Source organism: Oryzias melastigma, linkage group LG24, assembly GCF_002922805.2.
Source record: "Oryzias melastigma strain HK-1 linkage group LG24, ASM292280v2, whole genome shotgun sequence".
NCBI classification, from domain to species: domain Eukaryota; kingdom Metazoa; phylum Chordata; class Actinopteri; order Beloniformes; family Adrianichthyidae; genus Oryzias; species Oryzias melastigma.
Genome location: NC_050535.1, coordinates 1,253,122 through 1,275,587, shown reverse-complemented (window position 1 = coordinate 1,275,587; position 22,466 = coordinate 1,253,122). Strand labels below are relative to the sequence as shown.

The 22,466-nt window shown below is 40.4% G+C and overlaps 1 protein-coding gene across 1 annotated transcript; it reads right to left on the bottom strand.

The window, feature by feature from the left end:
* Positions 1–22,460, bottom strand: magl (MAX dimerization protein MGA-like; the record flags this gene model as incomplete). The annotated part of the gene is given in 20 exon segments (XM_024290588.1): positions 1–180; positions 251–362; positions 1,753–1,905; positions 2,598–2,664; positions 2,737–2,831; positions 2,898–3,439; positions 4,197–4,413; positions 4,480–4,686; positions 4,763–4,986; positions 5,049–5,250; positions 7,366–7,538; positions 7,623–7,860; positions 9,477–9,684; positions 9,765–10,134; positions 10,209–10,325; positions 13,582–13,707; positions 13,786–14,008; positions 14,081–14,498; positions 18,023–19,201; positions 22,205–22,460. Coding segments are annotated over 19 exon segments (5,020 nt in total), but the record flags the coding sequence as incomplete, so codon positions are not given.
* Positions 22,461–22,466: the final 6 nt, after the last annotated feature.

The window sequence follows — 22,466 nt, the reverse complement described above, 5'->3', positions numbered from 1 at the left end:
TGCTTTGAGCCGGGAGGATCCTCACCTGCTGCTTGGGGTACAGGATTTTGGGTTGGGGGGGTTTAGCGAGGAGGGGCTGTAGGAGTTTGGAGAAGAACGCTTTCAGCTCCAGCTGGTTTTCTATTTTATGACGACCCGACAGTTCCTGTAGTTTACTGTGAAACAGCATTTCTGAGTGTCCTGCAAAACAAAAACATTTTCAGGTCAACATATGTTGATTCATTCACAGCAGAACCATCGTCAAACGTACCCGACAAACGGGAGAGCTTCCTGATGGATTCAGACTGAATCTGGATCAGCTTCTGCTTCTTCTCCTCCAGAGTTTTAGAGTTTTTTTCCAAAAGACGAATTTCTTTTGCAGCCTAGAAAAAAAACACATTAAAATACATTTTAAATAAAGAGAAATATTTGGACTTCACATACAAGTGTTTACTAATCCAAACAACAAACCTCACAAATACACAAAATTTAAATACGATTTTGTAAAAAAGTAGCATTTGTTTAATGTGAAAAGTTATTTTTATGATGAAGCTTTTTTTTCCTCTTCTGAGTTTGTTCAAAGCTTTGATTTGGTCTCTTTTGAAAAAAAAAAAAACAGCAGCAGTCTCCTGATACGGCAGTAACTTTGGTTTAAAATAATATAAATTAAAATGGGAAGAAATAATAGAATGATTGTCTTGGAGCTTCAACGAGAAGCTGATCATCTGAAGCACCAGGTTTGAGTGTATTTGGAAGTACAGTGGAGTGAAATCATTTATAGATTTAAAATGATAAAAGAATCACCCAGAGAAGAGTGATGTAAGAGTGATGTGGTTCCTCTGTGACCAGACTACGACCAGCAGCGTTCGCTTGAGATGTGGGAGGGGCGACTGGTTGACTCCAAACTAAAGAGAGTTCCAGTAACCCGACGTAGATGGAATTAAGACGTAGATAAAAGAGTGAAAAAGATGCTCAAAACGGCTCCATCTCCATTCTTTGGTGAAGGTTATAGTCCCCGTATGATATATCTATATTCTTTAAACGTAGCCAGTAGTGTTCTAATTATGATTTGGAGATTTAAACCAAAATCCTACAACCCAAATGTCTTAAAAAGCTATTTTTCATGTTTATTGGAAGTTTAAAAATTGGAAATTGTGCAATTTCATAGTTAATGGAAACAACAGGCTCGATTAGGGAGCTAGCGTGTGCGCTCGTGGGCCATTGTGACATCACAACAGCTCGTTAAATTAAACAGAACGTCTGTGCCACAATTTGATTGACAGCTATTTAAAAGGAGAAATACTCAGAAATGCAAAAACGAAACAATTTCTTAATACTTTTGTTCTTTTTTATGCAACACGTACACGTCAAAAACAAAAAAACAAACATTATTTTGACCAGAAAGGGTCTTTAAATGTGGAGCCAGGTTCTGCTGGGGGAGGGGTGGTTCAAGCACCATCACTTCTTCATCATTACATTTTCACACCGGAGTTCCACTGTTTATGTTTTACTGTAACTTTTCAACCATTAACACGATCATTCCAGTAGATTCTGGAGGAGAAATCAGAATCTACTGGAATTATGTTAATAATTGTTAAAGATTTTGTGTCACCGACGGTGTTAAAGGGTTAGAGAACATAAGACTCGTCTAGTCTGTCTGGTCTGTGATGTTTTATAAAACCTTTTCTGATTGGTGAAAACATCATAACATCATCTGCATAGCGGCGACACTTCAATTAAAACCCCAAAGTTTTACGGTGAGAGTCAGCTGACCAGAGACAGGAGGTGGCACTTGGGCGTTTTGGGGTGGCTGTTCAGAACCGTCTTGAGCTTTTCGAAGAGCGCCCGCTGCTCGTAACGTCTCAGCCTCTCCAGCTTGGAGTGAATCTTCCGCTTCCTGTTGTTCTTTGAGGCGTTGTTTTCCTCCTGGAATGAAAAGGAGAAATCAACAATAAAAATAAATAAATAAACAAAATTGCATTTTGGGGTCACTGCAGATAGATTTGGTCATTTTAAAACTATTTTCAAACATTCTTCTCTCTCAGTTTTTGTAGATTTGGTCTTAAGAAATGTAAATGCATCAGAAACGACATCTTTAAGTTTTTTGTTTGTTTCAAAGATGTTTTGTTTTAATAAATATTGTTGTAATATATGTGAGAGTGTATTTACGCTTTAAGTACTGTTTCTGTTTGATCAAATATGTTTTGAAACTTTCAAGAGTAATTTTAGGCTTTTATCAAGTTATGTTTCCTGATGTTTTTTTACTGATCTTAAAAATGATCCGAACGCGACCCTAAAACCGTGACACAATCCGAACCACGAGTTACACCTCTAGTTGTCACAGCGGATTGGTCAAAGTTGCGATAAAAATGTAAAGTTCCAGAGTGAGCGACGAATCTCAGGTTTGCTTGAATTTACGTTCATTTCTTCACAGCAGCCTGCATGAAGAAATGTCATCTGCTCTGCATTTCTAAATTTAGGGACAGGCCATGACAAACCCTTTAATTTTCTGCATCGATGAAGATGTTGACAAGTTTGAATTGTTTTTTACTGATTCTCAAAGAATCTTAACATTCTTAAAAGTCAGTTAGGATTCGCTGCTCTGTGGATTAACCTACCTGGTCAGAGGTTGGAGACGACGCCCTGGTCTGCTTGTAGCGCTCCCTTATTGATAAACTGTAGTCTCTGAAATACATTGACATGTTGGGTCAGACTCGAGAATCGTCCTCTAACATCTCAACGATCTGAATGCATTACTGTAGCTCCAGCAGCGTCTTCAGAGCGGCTTCCTTCATCATCAGGATGGTCTTCTCGTGTTCTTCTTCCACAGTTTCAATGTCGATCAGCTCATCCTGGAGGAATTAAGACTTTAGAACAGACTCTATTCAGCATATGAGAATTCATTTAGAAGAACTTACATCGTCTTCTCCTTCTCCAGAGTCGGAGAAATCGGAGCTGAAGTCCTCCACAGACTCCGTGTCCTCCAGAGACCTCCTGGACTCCTCCTCTGACAGCCTCTTCTCATCACAGATCAGCCTGGAGAGGTCCATGACTTTATCCGAGGAGCCCACACCCAGACACTCCTTCGCCAGGTGGGACGCAGCGCTGTTTTTCAGAGGGTTTCCGCCGCCGTTCGGGAGTCCGGCGGCTCCTGCAGGGTCGTCCGCTCCGGGTTTTGGGAGCTGGATGAGGGTGAAGCCTCCGGGCAGGGCGACGCCGCGCTGCTTCTTAAACTCGCTGAGCAAGTTGGAGGGCGGACAAATCCTGAAGGAGTAGGTTCCTCGCTGAGCCAGGAAGCTGGGGCTCTTCAGAGACGGAGACACGGTGAGGGACACGGGCGACGGTCTAGAGCTGGGCTGGACCGGGGCGGAGGACGGAACCGGGCTGGAGGCCACGGGACTCGAACACCAAGGAGAGTTTGTGAAGGCTTTGTTCCAAGCTTCGGGTTTGACCATCTGAGCTGAAGTGGCAGAGGATTATGGGAAAGAGGGAGGAGATGAGAAGAGTTAGCTTAGCCCATGTGTCAAAGTCAAGGCCCGGACATTTCAGGACTGTTTGTTGGTTCTCAGTCGGGTTCTGGTTCTTGTTATGCTGTGGATCATCGACGTGTTTTCCGATCCAGTTTCTGACTGTTCATTAAGAACCCTCTGATATTTAGAAGAATTGATGGTGGTTTCTATGCTGCACCAAATCATGACACTTCCACCTCCGTGGTAAAAAGGTTTTCTTGAGGAACTCTGAGTTTGAATCATTCTTGTTCTCTTTTCTGGTTCTGGTTTGGACTCGTTTGTCTGAAGAACGTCGTCTCAACGATGGAAAACATCAGATGTTTCGTCTCATGAACGTCGTCTCTGACTGGAGGGAAGCCAGAACCGGACGCAGATTTGAAGGTTTTTGGAGACATCGTTCTTCAGGTGAACGTTTTGGGTGGAACATCTTATGGACGATTGAATTTTAGGATTTTTTTAAAGTCCTCAGCAGAAACACGAGCTGCTTCCACCTCTAACTTCATTCACAAACTGAACTTTAGAAGGACTGATCTATAAAACATCTGAGTGATCAGATCTGATTTCTTTGGTTTGAAAATGTATTTAGATTAAAAATAAAAAACACATCCAGATGTCTTAAATACGAACACATGGAGTTTTTTCTAATTTGTTGCATAAATCTAAAGAGACTCTAGCGGACGTTCAGTCCTAAATGATTCGCCGTCTTACCGGATGTTTGGGCGTTCGTCTTCTGCTCTGCAGTTTGGTGCCCGACAGCGGCGGCGAGGACCGCTGACACTCCGACGGTGTCAGTTCTGGGATCAGACTTTGCCGGAGCAGAAAGCTGGACTCGACCCGTGACGTAGGCGGCGAGCCGGTTGACGGGATGCAGAGCTCCCATGTAGCCTAGCAGCAGCCGGGCGTGGTTGTACTGCTTCCCGTTCACCTGAAAACAAAGAAACTGTTTGCTTGTGGAGTTCATCGGCGTCTTCGCCGGGTCGTGTTCTTGTACCTTTATGAGCCCGTTTCCTCGGCTTCCGGGCGTTCTTTTCTTGGCTATCAGATTCCCGGCGGCGGCGACTCCGCTCATGAAAGGCGTGACCCCACAGGGCACATTTGACCCCTCACGGCCCTCCTCGCTAAAGCTGGGATTCTCCTCGTCGCACTCATCAGACTCTTCATCACTTTTGGTGGAGTTCACGGGTTTACTGATTCTGATCTGAAGGATTGAAGGAGGCGGAGCTTCAGATGTAAACATGAGAACTTAACGGTTTTTAAATTCCTGATGGACCCACCCTGTAGGTGATGATGGAGCCGCTGGGTTTCCGCATCAGGATCTTGGTGATGGGGCTGACGTAGTACGGCCCGATGTAGAAAGGCTGCTTGAGGCGGTTCTGGTTCATGCGGTCACACAGACCCTCCAGAACCATTTTGCAGTCGTTCTTCCACTCGCACTCCGACTGGATCTGGATCTGCTTCCTGGCTTTGGCCTCCACGCCGTCCCGAGACGACTTTTCATCTGTGGAAACACGTCGGTGAGACGACGAACACTCGGACTGGAGACACCACAAACCAACCTACCGTTTTTCTTGGTGATTATCGCGGGGGCGTGTTTAGGCGTGACGCCGCCATCGTCCGGCGGGTTCGGCGTGGAAGCAGCAGACCGGAGGCTGCTTTCCAAGGACATTTGAGGAGGAGGTTTGCTGTTCAGCTCTCGGACTCGAGCACACGTCAGCTTGCTCTCCAGGAATTTGTAAACCGGATCCTTATCCTCCTCCCGGATCTGGAATCCAACAGTATCAGACGATTATTTCATAAAAAACAAACACTTCTGTTCAATCTGATGCAAATATATGATTAAAAAAGTAAAGATTTAAAGCTTTTAGGAAAGTTTATCGTCTTAAAATCCTTATTCCTTCAAAGGTTTTTGAATATTTGTCAAGCTTCATAAGTAAAGATTAATATTTTGTTAAAAGCTTTTAAGTGAAACTTCATTTAAATGTGTTCACCTTTGTTACCTATTTAACTTAATTTAGAATCACCCTAAACAGAAAGAAATACTAAAAAATAATTGTTTTTAAGTTGGAAATAAATTCAGACATGAAGGGGATTAAAATCTTTTAGCTTGCTTATTTTTTTATTAAGTAAAAAATAACTTAAATCTCTTTTTTATTCTGCTGCTGCTGTTTTTGGGAAACGAGTTTGTTCTGCACCATTTTCCGTCACAAATTCTTCTGTTAGGGCGGACCTTCTCCACTTTGTGTTCTTTAGAATTTAGGGCTGCCACGATTAATTGATTAGTCGGGATTAGTTGGGCTAATTTATTTGTTGATTAGTCGTCTTCCTTTGAAGAGGAGTGACCGAGTATGAACACGCTGAAGAGGGATCGTCGTCGTCGTCTAGGTAAGCTAAGCTAAGATTAGCACAAACTTATTAGCTATAAGTTTCCTGTGCATCCCTGAAACTTCTCAGTCTTTTTTTAAAGCCAGAAACAAATGAAGAAAATAAGCTGCCAGATTCATTATGTTTATTAAACTATCACCTTTATTTTAACTTACCATATAGCACTTAAGCTTAAACACTTCAAGCTTAAAGATATTGACGGCTAAGATGTGCGTTTTACACCCAGTTTACTCGATTAGGCGAGTAATTGGGAAAAATGAATAGATCTTTCAAAGTTGGAGTTGATTAGCAGGAACCATAAACTGTAAATGAGAACTGGATAAAGTGGCATTCCAAACAGGAAGTAGCCGCTGGCTCCAAAGGCCTTTAGACTCCCAAACAGACAAACAGATTTCATTGTTTTGGTCAGAATAACTATTTATCCTCTGATACTTTATTTTTTTCATCATGTTTTTTCTATAGTTGCAGTTATTCACGTCATAAACTGACCAATCAGATGCCTCAATAAAAGTGGGTGGAGCCTGCCAACATTCAAAACATCCAGAATATTTTGTGTAGCAAACTTTCAATAACTTCCAAAGAGCTCACTCCTGATTGGTGAGACTGGTCGCCATAGAAACTCAGACCGACTTCCACCAATCTCTGTTAACTGGTTCCAACATGGCGCCGTCCGTATTGCAAAAAAAAAAAATGACTATTTGGTTGGAGCCGGAAGTAAAACATTTTTCGATGGATGACGAAACACACTCGCTCGGTCCAGTTTTCTTGTACAGTCAAAGAGCAGGAAGGAAAACGTTCTACTGTCGCTGTGGACATTCGTCGAGTCAGATGAGCACAAGAATTATGTCGCATTTTCAGAAAAATGACAGTCCTTTTCATGGAGTCAATGAAGAATGTTCTGTTTCTGAAAGGAAAGTTTTATACCTTAACTGGTTAGATAGAAGGACAGACTAGAGGTCGACCAACTGTCAGCCCCAATATTTGTGATTTTGGTTTATGTGTGGGCTGATTTAGCTTTGGGGACAACAATAATCTCTGCTGCTCAACTGGAACTACTGATGATTTAGGTCACATTGTTCTCAAATTTAAAGTATTTTATTAAAGTGATGAAACTTTGGGGATTTAAATATTCATTTAGATTTTTCTTTGACCTTATAGGATGCGCTTCAGTGCTGAGGAACTCTCTGCACTTTTCTGCTTTTGTTTCAACTTTTAGTCATTTAATTTATGTAGAAGTTTTACTTTATTTATTATGAGAACCGTCAGGGAAATGTTTGTTTAACCTAAAAAACTAAATAAATGCCTTTTACTTCTTTTTGGAACTATTGTGTTTTTTAAATAAACTAAATTAATATTTTGTATTTTTATACATTTTTATGCCAATATTTTTACTTTTACTGCAAATAAATCTAAACATCAGCCTTAAAAAAATCAAAATAAAACTGTCTGCCGACACATTTCTAGAAGTTTTAGTGACGTGTTCTGTTGGTACCACCTCAGGTGGACGAGGAAAGACCCAATTCATCATCCTGGAGGATACGGCATCAGGCGGAGCGCCTCTGGGTTGAAACAGCGGTTCAGGATCCCCGTCAGAGCCGCGTTGATGCCACAGTTTCTGGGAGTGGGCGCCTGGACGAGGCTGGTCTGTGTGCTCCATGGTGGTCACAGCTGGGGGGGCAGAGACCAGCGCGGTGGGGGGGTTAAGACACGAAGAAAACAAGGCGGAGCAGAAATCTGGAGGTTCGGTCGTACAGTAGACGGGCCGGCTCTGCTCCTCGCGCTCCGGAGCCGGGGTCTGCTTGGTGATCCTGCGTTTGAAGCAGGCGCAGCCGAACATGCAGTCGGGCCGTCTGCAGTGCAGGGGGCCTCTGCTCAGATGGTGCAGGCTGGAGCAGACGCACCCCAGCCTGCAGAACTCCTTCCCACAATCAGGTCCAACGGGTTTGGTCACTTGAAGGCCGGGTTCTTTCAGAATCTCTTTGGGCTGCATCTGATGTTCAGAGAGAAACACATCTTATAAACTCTGTTCTCACCAGTCATCTGAGGTTTGGGAATCGCGTCCTAATCTGATCGGAAATCAGAGATTCATCCCCATATGGATCTGATATTTTCCTTATATTTTGATCGCGAGTTTGCAATATTTTCATAGATTTGAACATCTAGGCTCAATAACTCTTTGAAAAATGTTTCAAACTGACAACAAGTGTCTCGTGTTCTGTCATAATACAAAAAAACGACAAAGGCGTTTAAAAGAAAAAAAATTGGATTTATGTTTTTCATGAAAACTGCTCGGAGACAGAGGGTGAGGGACCGTCTACAAAGTGCAACCTCCAGGAAAAACTAAAAACAAAATGTAATATTAATGATTAGAAAATGCAACAATTCTTAAAGGAAGTAATTGTTTTTTTTTTTAGGATTTTTAATGGAAATATGACTCAAATCTGATCAAAAATGTTCAACAGTCGTAAAGATATAAAAACTACAGTTTCACATAATTATCACCTATTTTATTAGTTAACCATTTTTCTAGTTGATAGTTGATTGTTTAAACTACTTTGCAGAAGTGCTCTACTTAATAAAAACATTAGGTCAATACAATAAAAACGGAGGACAATCTGAATCTGTTAATGTATCGTCATGTTAAATAAAAGGATCGGATCAAGACTCTGCAGATATTCAAAACAAATGACTCAGAATGTGATCAAGGCTAAAAGAGAAAAAAAAAGGGAGATCTTAACTCTTAACCCTTTAACACCTAACCCGCCATCGGTGACGTGAAATAAAACTTCTTCAAACTACAGAAACTCTTCGACTGTTTGTCCCATCAACGTCCTTCCAGCAGATTCTGAAGGCTGAGAGAAGCAGCTTTGATGGTAATCGGTTCCTGTGGTGTAGATTGGAGCGGTAACTAAAAAGATCGGCAAAGATGCAACGAAGGTCGATAGCAAAAACAAATTTTTGTGGAGTCTTATTTTGAAATTCGTACGGTAAAATGGGGTTTCAGAGTGAAAAAAAATAACATTTTTGCACACAAAGGTACTGATAATTAAATTTACTATAGTAATGTTAGAGCATTATTTACTATTAGGGTCAGATTTCTGTGTTATTTTGTTATTTGTTTATGACTTTGTATTGTTGTAGGTATCAGTAACTACAAATACTGTGATTTGTTTGAGCTAAAATGCTCCTTATATTCTCTCTTCTACACATAAGTAATTCAGATTAGTCATTAATTCACATTATCTTGTCTGCATGTGATAAGGGGACATTTAGAAAGGAACTGAACTGAGAAAAAAATAAACCAAATGATCAAAACTTTTATTTTTTTACTTGTAGAAGCTGTAACAACATCATGAAATCATTAAGACAAAACTACTAGTGCTGGTTAATAATAGCTTGAATATTTTTTTGTTTTTTAGTTCCTGTGAAGTTTTTATAAGGAAAAACTTGCTAAAAATCAAAATCTGTTTTTGTTTTTTGTTATTTTACACATTCTGAGCCTCTAGAACCCATAAAATAACAATTCTTGATGATGTTGGAGATCAAACTGAACATAATCTTTGAGTATTGAATCAATGTGACCCCCACACCTGCTAACGGGCTCACCTGTTTGGTCAGCATGGCCGACACAGCCACCGTGGCTCTCTCTGCCGTCAGCTGCGTTCTGCTCAGGCCGCGGTTCAGCGCCTCCATCTCCATCTCCAGCAGCTTGAGCTGGACTTTGGTGAGGCCCGACGGTCTGTGCAACATGGCCTGGATCTGGCTGAAGCTCAGCGGTGGTCCCTGACCGCCCGCTGCCGTGTTTGTTGATGAACTGAAGTGGAGGGAGACGACAGACTTGTGTGTTCAGACAGTCACCACTACAACTAGAACAACGAGGATCCACATTCCTACCTCTGACAATCTCCTCCAGGATCAGAAGCGACAAACGCCGGCGTGGATCTGGACTGGACCTCTGCCTGGCAGGGGCTCGTGGGCCGGGCGCCAGCGGGCGTGGATGACGGCGCGGACGAGTGATGGAGTTTGTAGGACAGGGGGCAGGGCCTGCTGCCCCCCGCCGACAGCCGGGAAGCAGCCCTTCGGCTTTTCAGGACGCTGTCCAGAGTCTTCACGTAGCTGGAGCTCCTGGATGGCAGCTGGTAGGACACGGAAGCTTCTGCTTTGGTGGAAAACGCAGCGGCGCGTTCGCTGATCTGCTGCTCCTCGCTCTCCAAGTATTCGTCCAGCATGTTGCTGCAGAAGGCAGACAGGTTCTTTGGTAGTCCTACAGGGAGAGAAGAGTTTATTTAGTGTGAGCATTGGATCTGACCGTCCCAAAAGAAGAAGAAGAACTCGTACCTTCACAGCTGGAAGTCGGGGATGAACTGCTTCGGATGAATTTGTTCTTCCACCCTTTTATCTTTGTCATGTCACTCGTCTTTCCTGTTCTGGAGATGAAGGGAAGTCCTTCGTCTGCTGGAGAAGAGAAAAGATTTGAAACAATGAGTGAACCTCATACTCCTCCGAGACATTTCTGTCACCAGCATCATCCGACGGCTACATTCATGGAGCTGTAAAACCTAGACTCCTCATACGAGAAAGAAACATGTTTTTTTAATTTAAAAACAGTGTTTTTGTTCCAGTTTTAGTGTTAAAACACACAGAAAAACACTCTGTTGTGTTGAATGATCAGACAGAAACACATGAACATGAGACAAACAACAAATCTTCCAACACAACATAAATCCAAATTACTTTCTGCTTCTAAACACCAGTCAGTTTATTTGTGGTGCACCAAAATTACAGGGAAATATGAAACAATCTGAATCATCAATATAGTTTATTCAGGTGTGGGGGGCCAAATTAAATGGTTTAAAGGGCCACATTTGGCCCCTGGGCCAAAGTTTGCTGCTCTAGAGAGTTTTTTGCAGCACGGTAAAAATTAGGGATGTCCTGATGAAATCGATTAATTGATTAGAATCTATCTAAGCTCAATAGATCAATCCATAAAAATAGAGATTGATCAAACACATAAAGCTAAAGTCTGTTAGCTTGATGCTAAGGTTCAGAGGAATTTCCCATACGTGTCTAAATGTGTAAACTCAAAATTTAACTGAGTGAATCGAATGAATCGAAAAAAATCTGAATCTAATCCAGTCTGGAAATTATTATCGATACCCAACCTTAGTAAAAATCTAGTCTAAATATCTGAACTTTAAAAAGAATTTAAATCACGTCAGCCAATCAGAGACTCAGCTTTGGTCTGCGATGTCATCAGTGGGTGGAGCCCAAAACTAAAATCTGATTATTCTCTTTCTGAACTTTAAGATATTTCTGTTTTTGCCCATTTTGGCCAAATCTTAATAGTAAAGCACCAACAAATGAATATAAAATCCCATAAAATTAATAAAACACAAACCAGAATTAAATTATGTTCACAAAAGGGAGTTTCACTGTTTTTAAATGTTTTTTAAATTAGAATACCACTGAAAATAAATAAATTTGTTTTATTTACTTTAAACAATAAACATAAGAAAGTTTAATTTTGGCTTTTGTGTGTTTAGAAAGAACACTAGTTCTTATTAAAGACATGTTAATTCTGTACGCTGCAGCACGCCATAAAACGGCATCACAGCTCTGAAGGACAACAGACTCGGCTGCCTGAAGGCCCGAACTCGCCGCACGCCCCTGAGGGAGAGTCGCCGATAAGACCTGGCCGACTCAGTGGTTTGGTCACATCAAGCATATATGGGAAACCGACAGGAAACTGCGCCAAATATAAAAGAAGTCTCTTATTTCAGTCCATTCGGATCAATGAGATCAAGCAGACAGGAAGCGTTTGTGTCTCAACAGCTTTTAGGAGCATGTCAATCAAAGACATAAAGGGCGTGTCTATCCTCACTGTGACGTTTTTGTTACATCTCTATTTTTTGACGTCCTGATGTTTATCTCAAGAGCAAAGAAACCGTCACTAAAACAACATTAATTTGAACAAACTTTGAATTTCTGTGTTTTAAATAAGTTAATGTAAAAACAGCAGCTTCACTTGAACTCTGAGATCTTTAACTAACAAGAAGACACGTTTTTATAAGACACAAAATGATTATAGTGGATCTCAAATATTTACAAAAATCTAAAATAAACAAAAATTCCTTATGAATTCTATTTTTGTGAAGATCGGTCCACATGCAGTTTAAAACATTCCATTAAAGTCTGCGGTGATGATAGTTTCTGTGTTTTTACCATTTAATTAAAGTGTAAATGTAATTCTTCAAGTTCCAGCATTTAATTGAACTTTTTTTGTCTGAGAAACTCAAACCTTCATCACTACGGAGGCCCTAGAAGGACAAATTAAAAAAAAAAAATTTGAAGCAAAAAAATAAATAAATAAATTCTAGTGAATCTCAGTAACTAACCAGAAATGCTTTTTTTTCTTCAATTTGAAAAAAAAAAACATGTCTACTATTTGGTGCACACCAATTAGTAACTAGAATTTTTTTGTAATTCAATTTTCAATTTTTACTTAAATTTTCATTAATTTTTTTTAACTACAATTTATCTTTTTTTTACTTTAATGTCTCTTTAGGGGCTTTGTACATCAGGTAATTGATATAAAGGCTCTTTTTTAATTATTGAATTAATTGTCTCAATTTCTTTCCATCTTTTAAAACAAGCTAAAACTTGGAGCAGGAAATTCTCAAAGGCTCTAACTGCAGCTGTGGGCGGGACCAACATCTATTTCCTCACATGATCTTTCCTGCGTAAAGAAACTTTCCAAATGTGTTGTCAAACATACGGCCCGACCCGCCAGATAGTTTAATCTGGGCCAGTTGTGAAGAGAAAGAAATACAAGGATGTTGGGGGTGAAAAAGGCAAGTTTCCAGCCCATTCCTGAGGCGAGTTATGGTTCTGTAAAAAATGACTGCAATGTGCAATTCTGCCACTAGGGGAAGCAAAAGAAATGCAAGACTGGCATGACAAGAGAATAAGAAATGAAACACAATAAACAATGTAGCCTGATCACAGTGAGTTATTGGCTTCTAGGTTGTTTGAGGTATTTTTCCAACTGAGAAAAAAAGAAAAAACAAAAACAAAGCTACAGATAACAAGTTGACAAAAGTTTGTTTGGCTATTACGTTACTGGTCAGGCTCACGGGAGATCAGACGGGTTGAATGTGACCCTCAAAACAAAAGGAGTTTCTCTGGTTTATTGTGTTTGGGTCAAAACTGACTCGTTTTCTCGGTTAAAAACAGGTCAGTTTTGACTCAAACACAATATAAGGGTTAAGAAAGTAGGTTTATTTTTTGTTTGTGAATCTGTTATTATCTTTACTTACTGCTGTTATTTTGTTATGTTTGTTTTATTACAGTCATGTTGTATAAAAATGAATATATATATGTATTAAAAAAATAAATTAGTGGCTGGATTTTCAACATGACTGAGCGACTTGACGAATGAGTCGGATGTGGTGAATCCAGTCGTTTTTCAAAATAAAATATATTTTAGAATCAGATTAGAAATAATAAAATGTAGGTTTTGTTTTATTTTCTGTTTTTTTCTGAGCCCCAATACCAACAGTCCCACAGACTTCTGTCTGTACGGTTTCTGGTTTACCTTCTACGCCGATGACACCCAGCTGTACCTTCACAACCATCAGATGAACTGTGTCACTTTTACAGAATGTTTCACATCCCAGATGCTCCGTTTTAAGAAAATCAGCGAAAGACTCACCAATAGGAGACGGAGAAGTTCTGCTGCTCTGTTCAGGCAGCTTTGCAGAAGGTAAAGGTAGACTGATCCCAAGATATTGCAGATCCACAGACAGAGAGGGGTCCAATGAGCTCAACTTCAGCCCCACTTAACATGAAAAACCAAAAATGTGTTTAAGTCATCCAGATGAGAATCCAGTTAGTTAAAGCTTTTGTATGGACTCACCCTCCTGCAGCACAGGATGGATGACCTGTCTGTGTTTGAGACCTCGGAGCTCCTCCAGCAGGACCAGCTCCAGGCGACTGATGCTCTCCTCCACCGTCTCTTTGAGTATATAAACGTCTTCAGGTTTACTGGACTGTTCTAGCTGCACTGGTGTTGAGGAGGCTGGAGGCTCTGGAGATGGGATTCTGCGCGACTCATCGCCAACATGGACCTCAAGAGCTTCCTGTTATTAGAAAACATGAAGATTGTTTATCTAATGAATGAAAAGCCGTTGACAGACGGACTTGTTCTCTACCTTTGAGATGAACGACACAAAGAGAAGCCCGTCGATGTCGTCCAGCTCTGGCTGCAGCAATGGACTACAAGGAACAGCAGGCGGCGCCGGACTGGGTTTGTAATTTTTCCCTTTGGGATTTCCCCAATGCCGATTGATCCTCTTCTTCTTCCTCCGAACACGACACAGAGCCGGCGTTTTCTTCGCCCACTTTTCCGTTTCCTGCTGCTCTGTGGCGGTCTCGGAGGCCGCGCGATCCCCGTTGGTTTCGTCTTTGGCCGGTGTCTGGACCAGCACCAGTTCGCCCAGCGACAGCCTGCCTCGTATGCAGGAGACGTAAGGTTCTCCGTTAGCAGAAGGGTTGGACATGATGGGCTTCAGAACCAGTCGGGTTGGCTGAGCGGTCGGCAAAGGAACCGGGTCACTCTGACTCACTGAGCTAAAAACACAAACAGATTTGAATATGTATAAATGTTTGCACCATTCATGTGATTTCAAGCATATAATGAAGTGAAGTAAGAACTCTGAACATAAAGGTCTGAAAACAGAAATAAAGCACCACTTAATGTTGTCTGTTTATCCCACACAGCCTACGCTCCTGACCTTTGTGGCTGTGAGCGTTTATACCCATCGGCTGCCGTGTCAGCGCCCCACCGTGATGTAAACAAAAAGCTATTTCACCAACCTCACTGCACAACAAAGGAGGGTAAACATTGCATATATTCACATGTATGTGTCGCAGCAAAAGCTAGCCACCCTGCATGTAATGCATCTTCATGTGGAGCCGAACTCTGAAAGCTTCCAGCTGCAGAGATGTTGCTCAGAACATGCTTTTAGTCCAGATTCCAGACAACCTTTTACAGATTTTTGTACTTCACTAAATTCATGGAGAACTTGACAACAAAGGAGAACGATTAGGGTTCAAATGATTCCCAACACTGTTTGGGATGCTTGTAAACAGAACTTAAAAGGTTGAATCTCCAGTTTAACATTTGTTCTAAATTTAGGTACAAATTCAGTTTGCTTAAAGTGAACCAGAGTTTGTTTCCCCCAATAATCCAGAACAGTCTGAATACACCCAAGTGGACCGGGACCAGGAACCGCTCTCTGACCAATTTTTGAAGGTGGTCTCGGTTTGTTTCCAATTGGATCGAGATCCAGTTCGCTCAGAGTTTCCTCAGCCTGAATAGACTCCGCACTCGGAGTGGAACAACTGGACCACAACGGCCGCCATAGCCGGTCCTCACATGATATAAACAGATGATGGAACTGGTGAGCCACGGAAAAACGTAAAGCAACAATTGTCATTTTGTCAAACAGGAAAAATGATCCAACTCCTCACTCGTTACGTTCATTTTAACACAGGAAAAGGCTTCTTACGGGCTTTCCTGTGTCTTGTTAAGCGGCCTGGGATGCTGTGACATCATCCTAAAAGCTGCTGTGACATCATCCTAAAAGCTGCTGTGACATCATCCTAAAAGCTACCATGTAGTTCAATGACATAACACCACAATGATGAGACACAAACGGCTCATTAAAACAACTGAGACACATTACTGCTCTCACTGTTTTCCCAATAATCTCTCCGTCATAAACACTTCTCAGTGAACCTTTATAGCCATCTTCTTGCCAGTAACCGTCTTGCAGCGTGCCTCCACTGTACCAAAGCAGCAGTAAAAAGTGTTGAACCTGACGCTGATTCAGACGTTCAAAAGTGATCAGCAAAATATAAAATTTAAATCAGTGACAAGAATTCCAAAGCACGGACTTCCATATCCGTAAAAAAAAGCTTTTAGGATGAAGTCACAGCAGCGTCATGCACGTCCTGCGTAATGAGACACAGAAAACAAAGTGCTGGGCGATCTGACGATACAGATTGGGTGGGCAATAGAAAAGTATAGATTCTGGCATTTGTCTTCTCTTGTTTCTAGTTTTTATTTTTGTTTATTTCAATTGAAAACTTTAGTGCAAAAATCTATTTTCCTTCTGAGAAACTTGAAACTGTCGTATACTTTAAAAAAATGTTTTTTTCATTTGTGACAATTCAGTTACATGTTGAAAAAATAAAGTCAGAGGAAGGCAAGTTAAGACATTTTTGTCAACTTTTCTTTTTTCCAGAGTAACTGAACATATGATTTATTTTGGCATGTGTTGTGATATATATCATTGTTGTGCATAAAATAATTGATATTGTAATATAAAACCTTTTCCATATCGCTCAGCACTAGAAAAGCATGTAATAAGCGTTTTTAGTTACGTTAAAACAAACGTTCTAACAACTAAGAAGTTGGACCCTTTATCCCCTTTGATGACATGACAATTGTTGCTCTGCATCGGTCCCGTTTCATTCCTACTTTGATTACATCACGTGACCACTGGCTACGGTGGCCGTTTTGGTCCAGTTATTCCGCTGTTGAATTGTTTTCAGACTGAGGAATCTCAGAGTGAACCGGAGCCAAGTCTGATTGGAAGCAAACAGATCACCTCAGATGATGGGTCTGAGAGCGGTTCCTGATCCTGGACCAGGTTGCATGTATTCAGACTGAATATTTGACCCAGATTATCGAGGGAAACGAACTCTACGTCACTTTAAGTGAACCAAATGTGTCCAGTCTGAATACATCCTAAAACAACATGACGACTACAGTCGATGGATGGATACAGTGGAGATCCAGTACCTTTCCAAAATAAAATCTTAAGTCAGAACCTGAAAATTAAAAAAAAAAAAAAAAAAACAGAAATAATCTAAATTACCATATGATTTTTTTTTATGGTGCGGCCCAGCATCAAGGGACCCAGTGACCAGCCTTCAACCCAGGAGTTGGAAAACACTTTGCTTTTTAGATTTATACATACATATTTTATTGATACACTTTTAATTTTTATGATAAAAAATATTTAATCTCAATTTTTGCAGGACAAAAAAAATGACGTCAAATCAGGTTTTTTGTGGAATTATTGTGTAATAGAATAATAAAGATTGGTTAATAAAAATAGGGGTTGACACTGAACTGAAAAGATGCAAAACTTTGTTGTTTGAACATTTTTCAATAACGCCACAGACTACTAAATTTTATGACATGTTTTGTGTTGTAAGTTTAATTATACAACATGTCCTGGCATCCCAGGAACCTGTACGAACCAATCATGACTAAAATTTAAATGTTAATTCTACTTCTTTACGTAGAGTTCACTTTCTGATAACACTACGGTGGCCCTGAAGTCCAAATCATACTAACAAATCTCTCAACACAAAAACATACTGTATTAAAGAGAACAAATACTAAAAACAACATATTAGAAACAAACAAAACAAAATTCCAATAAAATCAAACAAAATAAAGAGCGTTAAGAAAAACAAAAGCAATTTCAAGAAATTAAAATGAAAACAGTACTACAGATATCGCTGATTAGACAACGTTTGTCCTTCAGTTTCTGGATATCCACCGTACTAATAAAGATTTTATTAATTTGAAGACAAAACTTTAATCAGTGAAGTCCTATAGTTCCTACTTTTTTTGGGTTCTTCTTGGATTTTGTTTTGATTTCTGGAAATTACTTCTGTTTTCAAAAATGTTAACTTTTTATTTTTTATATTATGTATTAATGATTTTGTTTTGATCGCTAAAATGTAACTGTTTTTTTTTTTGCTTTTTTAGTTGTTATAATCTTCAATATGTTGTGAGAGACTTGTTAGGTTGCAAAACAAGAGCTTTCCTTCGTCTTAACTGCGTTATTACTAGCAAACACTTTCTAAATACCAGTTCCAAAATTAAAATAAATGGAATCAATCATTCTGTAAAAGTGGTAACTTTTAGATTTGAGTTTTTATATAACAGCAAACTTCTAATACTGTTATTAAAGTTTAAACAAAGAACATTACATGATCAAGTGAAAACTAAAGTTTCTCACTCCGACACCAAACTGAAGGATTGAAAAAGCCAGCAGACGACAGCAGCTTACCCGACATCCGTCTCCTCCTCGTCCTCGCTGGGTTCAGCCGGTTTGACCTCGACATGCTGGGCGTCGATGCTCACCATGGCGCGGGGCTCGAGGAAAGTTTCCTTCAAGCGCCCGTTCTTCCACTCATCCCGGAAGCCCTTGGCGAACGGGTTGTGGTTGATCTTGAGCTGCGTGATGCGAAAGTTCTGGTAGGTGGTCACGGCCATGAACTCCGTCTGGGGAAAGGTGAAGGTGATGCTCTCCGGCCCCATCTGCACCGGCTGGTCCGTTTTGGGCAGCACCCCGTTGGGGAGCGGAACGATGTGGAGCTTTGGAATGTAGCGGTGCATGGAGTGCAGAATGATGTGACCGTCCTGGTCCTGGAAGTTATTGGTCAGTTTGAGCTTGTAGAAGGACACCAAGCTGTTCATCCAGTCCGAGCCCCGACACGGAGAGTAATGGTGGGAAAAAGCTCGGATGGTGCCTTGGATCAAGTGCTCCCCTTGTCCACTGACCTCCCATTGGGACGAGTTCCACCGATACCTGTGCTTAGTGGATGGGACTATAGACAGCACCAGCATGTACATCATGTTGGGGTCCAGACCCGACAGGCGGTATCGACAGTAGGGGAACATGCGGCGTCCCTGTTTGGTGAGGATCATCTCCGTTCCGCAGCTGGAGAACTGCTTCCAGACGCTGTTGTTCTCCAAGGTTACGGTGACGCCCTTTATGGTCATCACCGGAGGGAAGTCCTTCTCAGCGTCCAAATCCCCAAACGAGTTCAGTGGCGATGCAGAAGACCACGACGGCGAGTTTGATATGCTGATGACACTAGTCTCTGTGCTTGTAGGTCCGTCTGAAGCAGACGTCATCGGTGAGGTAGTTCCTTGAGAAGTTCCTTCAAAGGTACACGCTACAGCAGGTTTGGCTGGGCTCGCCTCCGCAGGAAAAGAGAGCGCAGAGCAGCTGTCAGTGCTCGCCATGGAAACGGCTTTACTCTCAATGCTGGTGTCACCAGTCAAGCCGAGTATTGCTTTTGCAGGAAAGGCAGGAGACGGACATGGGATGGAGGTGGGAGGACCGAGAAGGGGTCTATGGAGCGAGCTCCCCTTCTCGTCCTCCGCTGCATAGCTGTCCCTCAGAGGTTCTGAGCTGGGGGCAGACATCATCCAGGATTATCTAAATCCCATTGGGTTCCACCTGTAAGTGGAAATGAAACGGTGAGAATCCGACATGCATCAAAAAAACCGACAGAAAGACGTGAAAATATCCTGAAAACATTTGATAAACAACCTCCTGTGACTAAAGCAGAAGATAAACCCAAAGAAAGAAGAAAAGTGCCAGTAAAACAACATATTTAACACTAAAACTTTAGTTTGGTAGTATGCAAGAGCACATTAGTATCAAACAAACAGATTTGTTTAAAAAGATCAATCAAACAGGTCAGGTCATGTGACCCCTTGTTTAACTTAAGATTTGAAGTAGGGCTGTAACGAGTATCCGAACACTCGGATATTTAGGATCTGTTTCAGAAATCCGAAATGACTGATTTCCCATCTTTAAAAATGTAAACATGCACATCAGGCAAAGTAATTATAATGAAATAAATAAAAATATTGGAATTTGAAGTATTCAAGCCAACAACCAAAAGTGCTACTTTCACATGTAGCATGAATTAGCATACATCACAAAAATAGTTATTGGTCAACAACACAAGGTAATAAATGAATATTTTTGAAAGATGCTAACAAAGCATAATCAAAGTTGTAGTTATGACACAAACTGTTGCTAACTTTGGTTGATTGTAGATTGAAATAACATACGCCACAGAAATAGTTATTTTATTAACAGCAAAGGGTAAAAATAAATATTTTTGACAAGAGCGTAAAAAAAAACAACACATTTTTAAGTTAACACGATAAAGCTTGTATCAGTTTTAGCTCAATTCGGGTGAATTTTAGCTGGAAAATACTAACAAAGTCTAATTAAGGTTTAGCCATAAAATAAACTTGTGCCAACGTTGATTAAATGTATCATGAATTATCTAGCATACACCACAAATATAGTTAATTGGTTAATAGTAAAAAATAATAATTAGCATTTTTGCAAAGACAGTAAATAAATAACAAAAAATTCAAATTGGCATAATAAAGCTTGTTTGCGTAAGTTTAAGCAGTTTAAAGTTATAGGCAAATTCAAGCAAGAGAATGCTAACAAAGTCTTATTATATGCGTAGCCGTGACAAAAACTCAGGCTAACTTTTGTTAAATGTATCAAAATTAGCTAGTATACGCCATAAAAATGTATTTTGGTTAAAGGTAAAAGCAAGAAATTAATATTTTGCAAAAGGTGTAAATAAATAACAGAAAATTTCAAGCTGTGAGTGAAACGTATCAACTTTGGTTGATTGTAGCTCGAATTAGCATACAGTACAGCACAAAACACGTTAATTGGTTAACAGTAGAAGGTAACACATTTTGAAAAGAATGCAAATACATTAAAAAAATTCAAGCAATCACGATAAAGCTTGTACCCGTCAGTTTAAGCTAATCTTAAAGCTAAACTTAAGCTGGCAAATGCTAACAAAAATCTAAATAAAGTCGTAGACATAAAAAAAAAAAAAAAAACTTGTGCTAACTTTGTAACTTTGGTTAAATGTAGCGTGAATTAGCTACCACCACAAAAATAGTTAACTGATTAATAGCAAAAAGGGAAAAAAAATTAAGCTGGAAAATGCTAGCAAAGTCTAATTAAAGTCACGGCCATTAATGAAACTGTTAAAAACCTTTTAACGGTAAAAAGTTTTTTTTAAATAAATATTTTTTAAAATACAGTAAATAAATAACAGAAAATTTCAAGCTATAATGATAACTCTTGCACCCATTACTTTAAGCTATGGTTCAGGCAGAGTTGAGATGAAAAATGCTAACAAAGCATAATTAAAGTCTTAGCTGTGGCAGAAACTAAGCAAACTTTGGTTAATTGTAGCACGAATTAGCATAGACCACAAAGTAGTTAATTGGTTAACAATAAAAGGTAATAATTCAATATTTTTGACAAGCGTGTAAATAAATAATGTAATTTTTCAGACAATCACGATAGAGGATGTTCACTTCAGTTTAAGCCAAGTCTAGCGAAGACATTTTTGAGCTATCACGATAAAACTTGTTCCTGTTAGTTTAAGCTAAGTTTAGGTGAAAGTAAGCTGGAAAAGAGTCTGACTAAATTATTGGCCATAACAAATACTCCTGCAAATTTCTGTTAAAAGTAGTATGAGTTAGCTAGCATATGCCACAAAAATGGTTAATTGGTTAACAGTTAAAATAAAAAATAAAAATGTATGCAAAGGACCGAAAAGCCTAACAGAAAACTTCAAGCTAGCATGATCACAATAAAGTTCGTTCCCGTTAGTTTAAGCTCAATTTAAGCTGGAAAATGCAAACAAATACTAACTAAAGTCGTCTCCATAATATAAACTCGTGCTAATTGGTTAAATGTAGCATGAATTAGTTAGCATGCGTCACAAAAATATTTAACAGGTTAACAGTAAAAAGTAACAAGCAAAGATTTTTTCGACAAGAGCATTAATAAATATTAAACATTTTCAAGCTATCTGTCATTTTAACAAAATTTAGCTAAAGCTAATATTTTAGCTACATTACAATACGGACATTATCACTACATCGAAGTATATTTCTAAACATTCTGACGTAGAAAAAAATACTCAAGTTTTATTTTGTTGGAGCCGTCTTCGTATTTTTGTTAAAGTTGTTTATTTGTATGGACTTTGAGGCGGAAGGTGGCATCACTTTATCCCTCCGAACCGACCAATGGGACGCCCGATGTCAGCCTGCGAACCTGCAACCTGCTTATAAATTTGGTCGAAAAAGAAAATAAACGCGGCGGGAAAAACATTAAAAATCATCGACGTAAAAACGACACACGACGAACCAGAAAGGTGACCTGTTTGTTGTTCTCCTAACCCCCCAGCACGGTCACACCAGCGACAGATGCTGCAGCAAAAATGTGTTAAAAAAATAAAAACACACCGAGACCTTCACGGGGTGTTCGGATCTCCAAATCATCGATCCCGGGACGGTTGTTGCCCGCGAAATAAAAAGCAAAACAATGGATAAGAGTGGTTGAAAGCGCGGCTCTTTCTTCCTCTCACACCACGGGGAGGAAGGCCGCTCCACAACTCACCAAGTTGGAAAAGTTGCAGGTCTCCGCGACGCCTCGTTTCCCGGTTCTCCTCGTGGTCGGCGGGGGTGACGGACGACACCCTCCCCGCGAAAACTGCCAGGGTTTCGGCGGCGTCGCCGAACCGAGAATCCCTCGATCATAAACTCGCAAATGGAGGCCGAGAGCCACGCCAGCGAGCTCACCGCGACCTACATGCGTGTGTGTGTGAGAGCGTGCACAGCTGAGGCGAGAGCACCCCCTCCAATGGCGCGTGATTCCCGAC